This window comes from Chanos chanos, chromosome 8 (assembly GCF_902362185.1).
Source record: "Chanos chanos chromosome 8, fChaCha1.1, whole genome shotgun sequence".
Classification (NCBI taxonomy): domain Eukaryota; kingdom Metazoa; phylum Chordata; class Actinopteri; order Gonorynchiformes; family Chanidae; genus Chanos; species Chanos chanos.
Genome location: NC_044502.1, coordinates 46,991,550 through 47,003,754, shown reverse-complemented (window position 1 = coordinate 47,003,754; position 12,205 = coordinate 46,991,550). Strand labels below are relative to the sequence as shown.

Below are 12,205 nucleotides of genomic sequence, written 5' to 3'. Positions count from 1 at the left end.
CTGTCGTGTGAACACTGTGGTAGATGGGTAGTCCTCAACTCTCAGCTTTACATATGTCTGTAAATAATCAATGCATGTGTGTCTGTGTCTAAACAAACAGTAAGTGAATTTTGGATGTGATTTGTATATGTGAAATAGTCATTGATCAGTCATAAAAAACAATATCTCAGCACACAGTTTGCCAGCACTCACAGGCATATACACAGTCTCATGACTCACAGTAGTGTATTTTTCTCTTCCTTGAAGAGTCACAGTTTAATGTGTAAATATCTAGGAACAGTGTCTTGGAGGACTTGGAGGAGTCTTGGCAGTGCTAACCAAATGTTTGTTGTCTTTCTGACTGTGTGAGTTTCATTGTTGTGACATTGTTGTGACGTTGTTGTGACGTTGTTGTGATGTTGCTGTGTGTGTGTCACGTCTACTCCGACAGCACGTTGTTTGAGACCCTGGTCTCATTGTCTTCCGTTTGTGTATTGTCTGTTTTTTTCTTCTTTCTTCATCCATTCTTCTTTGTCTTTCATCTCCATGCCTCCCTCCATCCCTCAATCCCTCCTTTTTATCTCAGAGAGGAAGAGGTGGAGGAGGAAGATGAGGGACAGCAAGACACAGAACGCTCTAGAAACACAAAAAGTTCTAGAAAGGCAACCGCCAGGTATTCTGAACAAACTGGTCTCCCGAGGTGTAGTGTTACAAACCAAGCCACTAGACGCTAGACTTTCCTTTTCATGTTTTAACCGTCCGGTCTTCCCACCAGTAACTAACAGTAACTGACTAAGTCAGAGTGTTCTTTCTCTGGTCTTTCCCACCCCCTCCTTTCCTCCCCCTGTCTGCTCCTCTGCTATCCTGTCATTCTAGCAGGATGACGGTGGCACGGGCAAGCCGAGATGAAGCTTCTAGTTTGTGTTTGTCCTTTAAATGCATGGCCAGTCTCATTCCCAATGCCGCAGAGTCAGAGAGCGGGGGAGAGCCACAGGGCCGTCGCGGGGACGAAGTCGTTCGTGCCGTCCCCGTCCTCTCTCCCCCCACGTCCCCCTGCGGGGGCCCCCGCCCCTGGCCCTGTGCCAGATCCCACGGGGGGTTTTCCCAATGTTCCTCTGTTACTTCCTCAACCTCCACCTCTCCCAGCGAGGAGCCCCTCTCTCCTTTCCCCCTCTCCTCTCCATCCTCCTGCCCTTCCAACTCAGACGAGCAGCCCCCGGGGGCGTCCCAGGGCGGGAGGGGAGCGGCCCCAGACAAAATCGACAGGTAGAGCAATGGACGGAGGTAGCAAACCCTCAGTGTTCTTTTAGATGTCCTCTCACAGTAAGAGACTACTCCCCCTGCATGGTCACGGTCCACGACCTTCAGCTGAAGTTTTCTCTCTGTGTGTCGCTGTCAGGCTCCACAGGCCGTTCCGTGTCTGCTCTGACGGAATAGAGATTTGTTTAACTGTTGCATCGGTTTTAGTTACATATCTCTCTCCTGCTGCTGTAACATGTCTGAGTCAGATAGCCACCGGCTTCTTCATTACCTGATCACCTGACACTTTTCAAGAGGGCAAGAGTAAAACATAGACAGGTGTAAAACCAGTATAGACCAAATTTACCCCAACGACACTCGGTATCTCTGGATGCCATCCACAGTGACATCTCTGCAGTGGCGGCCAGGACGAGTCCAGTTCATCTGCCGTTGATTTGTCTTGTCTGGCCCATTTGTTCTGAATCACGTCAACCAACACAAAGCCATTCTTTATGATCTGTTTACCATATAGCAGCTAAATACCGAGGACTTATTTTACTGTCTGACCTGCTGCATTTAAGTCTCATCTCTGTGAAGAATTTCACCATCTTACAAAGTATCAGCACCAAAGAACCGTCTCCAGGTGTTACTGACAGAACATTTAAGAAAACGATTGAATTTGTGTCTGGAGTTCTTATTGCCCAGTGTCAGTGGATTTAATCACATTTAAACATTAAGCACAAATAACTGTCAATTGCTGATATTATCAGATTCCTTGAACACAAGAGGGTATTACCTTTGAATACCCTCTAAACTTTGTGTAAATTCAGTGCACTATTTAGAGCCACCTGACCTGTGTTACAGACTATATTACAAAACATTACACAGCCATATCCATAATGGTTTATTCAATGTTTCGGATACAGAGAGAAAACGACACTGAATTAGCCCCTATAAAATCCATATTTCACATGCGCTATATGGTCTCTTTAATATTTGACGGAACGCAGGAAGACGGAGGGATTAAAAATTCCGAGCTCTCCTTTCCTTGAAGCAGACACAGGAGGGTACAGACATTCCCTGAAGGAAGTTCACTGTTACTGACATTTATGGCTCATCTGGCTTTCATTGTTTTTCTGTACCATTCTGAAGCCCAAACAGAAGACCAGCCAAGTCTGTAAATTAAGTCAAGTATAAAGGGACATGTATTTCACAGCAGACGCTGCTGAGGATGTCCGCGGCCGTCTGAAACACTGCCATCTGAGACGAGAGCGCTCCCTAATACCTCTCGCATGCTTGCCCTGGTTTGGGTCAGGCAAGCATGGATGTCTCGGCATGCAGTCTGAGGTGAATCAAAGACAGCTCCTTTACAACCGATTTAGGATTGCCGTAAAGACGTTTCATCCACAGTTTTGCTTTGATATTGATATCCGAGCTCTTAAATACTCACAGTTTTGCTTTGATATTGATATCCGAGCTCTTAAATACTCACAGTTTTGCTTTGATATTGATATCTGAGCTCTTAAATACTCACATTTTTAAGGGGGTCACTAGATCAAACGTCGGGTTTAAGTTGTACGGTTTTATGCCCATACAGCAGATTGTCGAAACTGGCTAGAAAAGGAAGTTACAGCCTAATTTTCAAAACGTAGAATTGACTGTATTGATCACCGCTCAGTGCACTGGTTTTACAGTGCTGAAAAATGTATCACAATAAGACAGAAAAAAAAGTTCATATAAAAACCAATGCTGCTTTGAATCACTTTCTCCCAATCACTTCAGATCCTTAGATCTGTCTCGCCTCTCTTTAGTGCCTCTCTCCCCTTTTCATGTTCCCTCTATGAAACTATGAATGTTCAGAGCAGTTTCTCCTACTCTTCACTGATGCTTTTCTGGACTTACTCTCTGTTTCTGCTGTTCTGTTTCCTCTGTGCAGTCTTTCAGATGTTAAATACTTACCCACACGCTCTGCCACATGTGCCTCCAGGGCCACTGTCATCAGGTAAGCTTTGTCCCACCATAGTAAACTTTACAGGACAGGTAAGCTTTGTCCCACCATAGTACACTTTACAGGACAGGTAAACTTTGTCCCACCATAGTAAACTTTACAGGACAGGTAAGCTTTGTCCCACCATAGTAAACTTTACAAGACAGGTAAGCTTTGTCCCACCATAGTGCACTTTACAGGACAGGTAAGCTTTGTCCCACCTTAGTAAACGTTACAGAACAGGTAAGCTTTGTCCCACCATAGTACACTTTACAGGACAGGTAAGCTTTGTCCCACCATAGTACACTTTACAAGACAGGTAAGCTTTGTCCCACCTTAGTAAACTTTACAGGACAGGTGAGCTTTATCCCAGAATAGTAAACTTTACAGGACAGGTGAGCTTTATCCCACCATAGTAAACTTTACAGGACAGGTAAGCTTTGTCCCACCATAGTAAACGTTACAGAACAGGTAAGCTTTATCCCACAATAGTAAACTTTACAGGACAGGTAAGCTTTGTCCCACCATAGTAAACTTTACAGGACAGGTAAGCTTTGTCCCACCTTAGTAAATGTTACAGAACAGGTAAGCTTTATCCCAGAATAGTAAACTTTACAGGACAGGTAAGCTTTGTCCCACCATAGTAAACTTTACAAGACAGGTAAGCTTTATCCCACCATAGTAAACTTCACGGGACAGGCGAGCTTTGTCCCACCTTAGTAAACTTTACAGGACAGGTGAGCTTTATCCCACCATAGTAAACTTTACAGGACAGGTAAGCTTTGTCCCACCTTAGTAAACTTTACAGGACAGGTAAGCTTTGTCCCACAATAGTAAACTTTACAGGACAGTTGAGCTTTGTCCCACCATAGTAAACTTTACAGGACAGGTAAGCTTTATCCCACCTTAGTAAACTTTACAGGACAGGTAAGCTTTGTCCCACCTTAGTAAACTTTACAGGACAGTTGAGCTTTGTCCCACCTTAGTAAACTTTACAGGACAGGTAAGCTTTGTCCCACAATAGTAAACTTTACAGGACAGGTAAGCTTTGTCCCACCTTAGTAAACTTTACAGGACAGGTAAGCTTTGTCCCACAATAGTAAACTTTACAGGACAGTTGAGCTTTGTCCCACCATAGTAAACTTTACAGGACAGGTAAGCTTTATCCCACCTTAGTAAACTTTACAGGACAGGTAAGCTTTGTCCCACCTTAGTAAACTTTACAGGACAGTTGAGCTTTGTCCCACTGTACTGAATGAATGGGTTTGTTATAGTCTGTACTGTGTGCGGCACTTGGACCGTCCACAAAACGGCTGTAAAATGAGATTAGACCCCACTGTCGTGATCCCTTTCACTCCTGCAACTGCTCTTCCTCCTCAGCAACTGCTCCTCTTCCTCAGCAACTGCTCCTCTTCCTCAGCAACTGCTCTTCCTCCTCAGCAACTGCTCTTCCTCCTCAGCAACTGCTCTTCCTCCTCAGCAACTGCTCTTCCTCCTCAGCAACTGCTCTTCTTCCTCAGCAACTGCTCTTCCTCCTCAGCAACTGCTCTTCTTCCTCAGCAACTGCTCTTCTTCCTCAGCAACTGCTCTTCTTCCTCAGCAACTGCTCTTCTTCCTCAGCAACTGCTCTTCTTCCTCAAAGACGACTCCTCCACCATTGTGAACTTACAGAGGGGAAAAATCTGTTTTATTAGGGATTACATAAGAACTCTGAGTGTGTGCGTGTGTGTGTGCCTGTGTGTGTGCATGCGTCTGTGTGCGTGCGTGTGAGAGAGGAGAGAGGGGTGTAATCTGGGATAGCATGTTCAGAGCTCATTTTTTGCTGGTTCTTCTGTCACTGGCGGTGTAGATCTGGCTGTGTTATAACATACACATTATACATGTTTGTCTGACCCCGTGAAATGAATGAGTGGGTGTAAACTGGACCTGCTGTACGGTGACTGAATGGACAGAAACGTCAGGAGAATGAAGACACCTCGCCATTGCTGACATTCAGAAGAGGACAAAACTTTAATTTTACAAAGCTAGTGGTCAACTCAAAATACTCAGTCCTTTTCTCTCTTAACGGTTCATTTTCTGATCAGTCACTTGGCAAACAGACTGTCAGTGTGTACGTAGCCGCTGTTTGGAACAGTGGCCACACTGATTTGGGAACAGAAATGATCACTCCATTTGATTGTCTCCTGTGTACAGCAGACAGAATGGCCATGGCAGTGTGTCACTGGGCAAGTCTAACGGTGTGGCTAGTGCCCAGCCCACCCCTCACCCCTGTAATCGATTGGCCAGCACAGGTGCCACTCCAGCGGAGGCCAAGCCTGAGAGGTAAACAGTCACTGGTCTGTTAATACTCTGTTCCTCTCCGATTGGATATTTATTTTACTGAGTTATTTTTCTCGATAACGTGTCTGGCTGGCACACATGCACCGTGTGTGTGTGATACAAAATATGAAAACTTACAATTAAACTCTGAACTCTTACACTTAAACCACTGAGTTAAGAATACTGAGCATTTTTATGGGTTGTACCACTTTCTTTCTTTTCTCTCTCTCTCTCTCTCTCTCTCTCTCTCTTTCTCTGTGTCTGTGTGTGTGTGTGTATGTGTGTGTGTGTGTCTGTGTGTGTGTGTGTGTGTGTGTGTGTCTGTCTGTGTGTGTGTGTCTGTGTGTGTGTGTGTGTGTCTGTGTGTGTGTGTGTGTGTGTGTGTGTGTGTGTGTGTGTGTGTGTGTGTCTGTGTGTGTGTGTCTGTGTGTGTGTGTGTGTCTGTGTGTGTGTGTCTGTGTGTGTGTGTGTGTCTGTGTGTGTGTGTGTGTGTGTGTGTGTGTCTGTGTGTGTGTCTGTGTGTGTGTGTGTGTGTGTGTGTGTGTGTGTGTGTGTGTCTGTGTATGTGTGTGTGTGTGTGTGTGTGTGTGTATGTGTGTCTGTGTGTGTGTGTGTGTGTGTGTGTGTGTATGTGTGTGTGTGTGTGTGTGTGTGTGTGTGTGTGTGTCTGTGTGTGTGTCTCTGTGTGTGTGTGTGTGTGTGTGTGTGTGTGTGTGTGTGTGTCTGTGTGTGTGTCTGTGTGTGTGTCTGTGTGTGTGTGTGTGTGTGTGTGTACTCAGACCGGCTCTCGGGGGATTGCTGACTTCGTCCTATCGGCAGCATCAGGAGTCCCTGGCTGCTGAGCGAGAGCGCAGACGGACAGAGAGAGAAGAGCGACTTCAGAAAATTGAGAGAGAGGAGAGAAATCGCTTCAAGTTAGTTTTCATAATTCCATTCACTCAGCCATCAGCAAATTTCAAATTTAACGTGTGAACTCAGACAGCCATGCTCCCGGCCAAGTCGGTTTACTGCAGATGTACTAGATCTGAAATGAGATTTCCAACTTAAGTTAATCTGCAATTGTGGTTTGACAGATTTACTGCACAATTTCCAGCTAAACACATAAATCTTTAAACTCGGGCGGTCAGATTTTCCGCGAAATAAACAATAACAAAGAAACTTGGAATGACAAGACAGGATTTCTCTGTTAATCTGTTAAATAACACGAGCCAAAAGTTAAGACTGTCCAATACAAATGCCTCTTAGCCCCTCTCCTATTGGACGGTTTAGACTCTTGGCTTTCTGCGCCTTCCCGGGCATCGCGTTTTGAGACGTCCCTTAGCACTAACGCAGTCTTGTCTGAGAAATGTCTGAGTCCTCTGAGAAGTGTTCCAACGGACGTGGACTGACGTTCAAGTCTTATCGAGAATGGCGCTGTCGTTTTCCAGTTTCGGCGAGTTCTGTCCTCTTTTATGGTCATCAGTGAGGTGTAGAGAGAGCAACGCTGGAGTCTCCGCGGGAATCAGACGAGTTGTGCCCAGCAGAAAACAAACAGTCTGCTTTTCACTCTTTGTCCTTACCGTTTAAAGTCGAGAGCTGGACTTGAGCCTGTGTGTTCAGCCACTCTGTCTCCCGGTCAGACATAGCCAAATTATTATAGCACAAAAACTGCTCAGATAACAGAAAAAGCAGAACACGATCTGTCCTTGTAAATCAGAGAGAATTTTCTGTTTGTTCTGCCTTGAGTTCTTTGCAATTAGGCGAACATACCAGTGGATACCGCAAGAAATCTGAAGAGCTGAAACTAGTTTATGATAACGTATTAATATTATTTCCCCCTCGTGTTTTCTTCATTGTTTCTTTCAGTCGGGATTATGCAGACAAACGGGAGGAGGTTCGACAGGCTCGAGAGGAGAGGTATGTTATACTCTTACTATGTTTTATATGTATACCACATAACCCACACACACACCCACACACACACATACACACAAACACCACATAACCCACACACAGCCACATAAACACAACATAACCCACACTCACCCATAAACACCACATAACCCACACACACCCCCACATAAACACCACATAACCCACACACACCCACATAAACACCACATAACCCACACTCACCCATAAACACCACATACCCCACACACACCCACATAAACACCACACACACCCACATAAACACCACATAACCCACACACACCCACATAAACACCACATAACCCACACACACCCACATAAACACCACATAACTCACACTCACCCATAAACACCACACACCCACATAAACACCACATAACTCACACTCACCCATAAACACCACATAACCCACACACACCCACATAAACACCACATAACCCACACACACCCCCACATAAACACCACACACACCCCCACATAAACACCACATAACCCACACACACCCACATAAACACCACATAACCCACACACACCCCCACATAACTCACACACACCCACATAAACACCACATACCCCACACACCCCCACATAACCCACACACACCCGCATAAACACCACATAACCCACACTTACTCATAAACACCACATAACCCACACACACCCCCACATAAACACCACATAACTCACACTCACCCATAAACACAACATAATCCACACAGACCTACATAAACACAACATAATCCATACACACCCCTATATAAACACAACTAACCTATACCTGTGTTTCTTGCATAAGTCTAACCTGTAGTGCAAACTTTCAGTCTTGTCCGAGGCCTACAGTTCACATCACTTTACAGACCCCACAAACAGAGACTGTAGCCCTCACAGAGGTGGTACTCAGTGAGACTGTAGTCTTCACAGAGGTGGTATTCAGTGAGACTGTAGCCCTCACAGAGGTGGTACTCAGTGAGACTGTAGTCTTCACAGAGGTGGTACTCAGTGAGACTGTAGTCCTCACAGAGGTGGTACTCAGTGAGACTGTAGTCCTCACAGAGGTGGTACTCAGTGAGACTGTAGTCTTCACAGAGGTGGTACTCAGTGAGACTGTAGCCCTCACAGAGGTGGTACTCAGTGAGACTGTAGCCCTCACAGAGGTGGTACTCAGTGAGACTGTAGCCCTCACAGAGGTGGTATTCAGTGAGACTGTAGCCCTCACAGAGGTGGTACTCAGTGAGACTGTAGTCCTCACAGAGGTGGTACTCAGTGAGACTGTAGCCCTCACAGAGGTGGTACTCAGTGAGACTGTAGCCTTCACAGAGGTGGTACTCAGTGAGACTGTAGTCTTCACAGAGGTGGTACTCAGTGAGACTGTAGCCCTCACAGAGGTGGTACTCAGTGAGACTGTAGTCTTCACAGAGGTGGTACTCAGTGAGACTGTAGCCCTCACAGAGGTGGTACTCAGTGAGACTGTAGTCTTCACAGAGGTGGTACTCAGTGAGACTGTAGCCCTCACAGAGGTGGTACTCAGTGAGACTGTAGCCCTCACAGAGGTGGTACTCAGTGAGACTGTAGTCTTCACAGAGGTGGTACTCAGTGAGACTGTAGTCTTCACAGAGGTGGTACTCAGTGAGACTGTAGCCCTCACAGAGGTGGTACTCAGTGAGACTGTAGCCCTCACAGAGGTGGTACTCAGCGAGACTGTAGCCCTCACAGAGGTGGTACTCAGTGAGACTGTAGTCTTCACAGAGGTGGTACTCAGTGAGACTGTAGCCTTCACAGAGGTGGTACTCAGTGAGACTGTAGTCCTCACAGAGGTGGTACTCAGTGAGACTGTAGCCCTCACAGAGGTGGTACTCAGTGAGACTGTAGCCCTCACAGAGGTGGTACTCAGTGAGACTGTAGCCCTCACAGAGGTGGTACTCAGTGAGACTGTAGTCTTCACAGAGGTGGTACTCAGTGAGACTGTAGTCTTCACAGAGGTGGTACTCAGTGAGACTGTAGTCCTCACAGAGGTGGTACTCAGTGAGACTGTAGCCCTCACAGAGGTCCTGTGTCTCGCTAGACACAAAAGTGTAATTAAGTTCTGCTTTTTCCAGGATCTGACAGTTCCAGTCATTTTTTTAAACTCCTATCTGGCCATTAGACTATTCCTGACAGCGATCTGTGTCTGAGGAACCGTCGCGGTGCAAAGAAACGACATCCCAAATCCTTTCGTTTGGTGTGGGGTGTCTTAGGGAGGGTGGTGCGCAGTGCAGGTGGGGTAGATTTACAGGAATAAGGCCCAGATGGGGACGCAGGCAGCAGGAGCTGGAGCTCAGATCTATGGGCAGCATGCTCCACATGTGTCTGGTTTGGATTAAGACGTACCACACAAACAGGACAAGGTGTGTAATCTGCATTCGACACGGAGAAGCCTAGATAAGGTACCATCAGAACCACGTTTTCTGGCCGTTTAACCACACGCGCGCCGTCTGTATTTATGGGCAAATGATTTCCTAGTCCTTTTTGTCCGCCACAAATGGTTTTATCAAGCCAGTTTTAGCGTTGGGTTTAAAGTAATCTAATAATGATATGGCATTAAAGAGCGTGGGACAAATTGGGTCAATATTAAGGACATACTGGATGGTTGAGAGACATCTGGAAGTTGTTTGCAGTATATCTTTTATAGGAGGTTTGGCTGGTGATTGTAGTAGATGTGTCAGACAGTAGAGCTGGACAGTAGCGCCTCTTGCACCTGTTTTATGGTCTTTTCATGGGACAGAGGATGTACAGGCAGAGATTTACAGAGCAGCGTAGTAAAAAACACATTCCAGGTACACAGACTTAGAAATAGTGCCCCTGTGTGTATGTATGCATGTGCGCATGTGTTTGTGTGCTCGTGTGTGTCGTGTGTGTGTGTGTGTGTTCGTGCGTATATGTGTGTGCGTGTGTGTGTGTGTGTGTGTGTGTGTGTGTGATGCGTGTATGTTTGCATGCATGCGTGTGTGTGTGTGTGAATGTGTGTGTGTGTATGTGTGTGTGTTAAAAGTCTAGGCATGTTCTCTTTGATGATATTATATGATAAATGATATTGAATTGCCATGTAAGTCTTTTAACAAAACTATCTGTAAAACTCTCTAAAATGCACTGTTCTGTCCGTTCTGTCTGACCCTGATCCTGATTTCCTAACATCTGTATGCATTGCTATAGATCTCTTATCTTCTCTTGTTTTGTCTCTTGTCTTCCTTATAAGATTTTTATTTATATATTGTTTTTTATTCATACTTGTCTGGTAACGGAGGATTAGCAAAGTAAGAATGTCATTGTACAGTGTAACAGCCTGTTTTGCTGTGCACATGACAATTAAACTCTTGAATCATGAATCTTGAGTTGCCCCTGAGAGTGACTGTCTAAAACCAGAGTACTAGCCAAACTGGGGAGAAAGATGGAGCGCATGCACGTGCCGTTTGAATAAAAAAAAAAAAAAGAGTGTTTCGCTGATTCAGCATGTGACAAAACAACAGCCCAGACAGCATTCCACCAGCCCGTGACCTTAAATAACCTCCTGACACCCCAGAGTCTCTCTGTGTCACAGTGTCAGATATGTCGCCTGTGTTAAAGGTCAAACACACAGCCCTCCAGTGTTTGAACTGTTACTCTGTCCACTACAACACTCATGGTGAATTTCTGTGTGTTTCTCCATCAGGTACAGACAGGTGGAGAGAACTGCATCTGAGGAGTACGAGAGAGACAGAACGAGAGTGTTGCCACGGGGACGGACGGAGATTACGCTGAATCTTAGCCCTCGACCGTCCAGCTCCTCCACGTCACGCAGTGTTACACCTGTCGAACATCAAGACAACACACACACACACTCCGTACAAGGTGAGCCTTTAACACACACACACACACACATGCATACACACGTGCACGCACACACACACACACGCGCGCGCGTGCACACACCTGCGCCACATATTATAACGTATACCAACCCACATGTTAATCAAAATAAACTAACATCATATACACCACACCTTCTGAATATTAATTACACTCACACAAATCATCCACGCACACAAACACACCACTTAGGTGATGAACTTTACAACAGCCACACACCCTTCTGCTTTACTCACACACACACACACGCACACACGCACACACACACACACACATACATTTTACTCACACACACGCCCTCCTGTCATTCACAGTGATCTCACACACACACTGTCAAATCCTTGTGAAGGTGAGCCTCTGTCAGACTGCGTGGTTGAATGATGAGAAACTCCTGGCCGGATTTAGCCGCTGTCATTACTGCGTGTTTGTGCTGGCGGTAGACACAGCTAGTAAACACACAGGAGTCAGCGCAGGAGCAGGCGCTGAGCAGACAGACACCACACACACTGTCAGGACCGTTCAGGAAGTCAAGCGTCACACAGACCACTGAACGGAGGAAAGCAAGAGCAGTGCTATGTCTTAAGATGTGTTAGGGCAGAGGTCAAGGGCAGGTCAGAGATCAGTGCTGGGCAGACAGGCTGGTCCCGTGCCGTTCCCTGCTCTAGTAAGGAATGACTTTCACTCTCTGCCTGTTCTCTGTGTTGGCCAGAAACCTTCAGCTCCTCACAGATGAGAATCAGCTGGTTTGGGACCTACCAAGTTCCCAGCTCCTTAAAAATCCATTGCTCTTCCTTCAGGCTGCGTGTCAGAGCGAGACTGTCTGCAGACCATGAGTGTTATCAGACAAATGAGAGAGGATGGGTTTTAAAGACCTCTTTTCTGTAATTG

At 46.0% G+C, this 12,205-nt stretch overlaps 1 protein-coding gene across 1 annotated transcript in view; it reads left to right on the top strand.

Annotated features, from left to right (window-relative positions):
- The window catches only part of fhod3b (formin homology 2 domain containing 3b), a 150,313-nt gene that overhangs the window by 117,526 nt on the left and 20,582 nt on the right, over positions 1 to 12,205 (top strand). Inside the window, exons 11-17 of the mRNA XM_030783270.1 lie at positions 566 to 652; positions 859 to 1,245; positions 3,155 to 3,220; positions 5,399 to 5,527; positions 6,304 to 6,438; positions 7,370 to 7,420; positions 11,121 to 11,299. Of these exons, the coding sequence (XP_030639130.1) occupies positions 566 to 652; positions 859 to 1,245; positions 3,155 to 3,220; positions 5,399 to 5,527; positions 6,304 to 6,438; positions 7,370 to 7,420; positions 11,121 to 11,299 (1,034 nt within the window). The remainder of the gene's footprint in view (positions 1 to 565; positions 653 to 858; positions 1,246 to 3,154; positions 3,221 to 5,398; positions 5,528 to 6,303; positions 6,439 to 7,369; positions 7,421 to 11,120; positions 11,300 to 12,205) is intronic.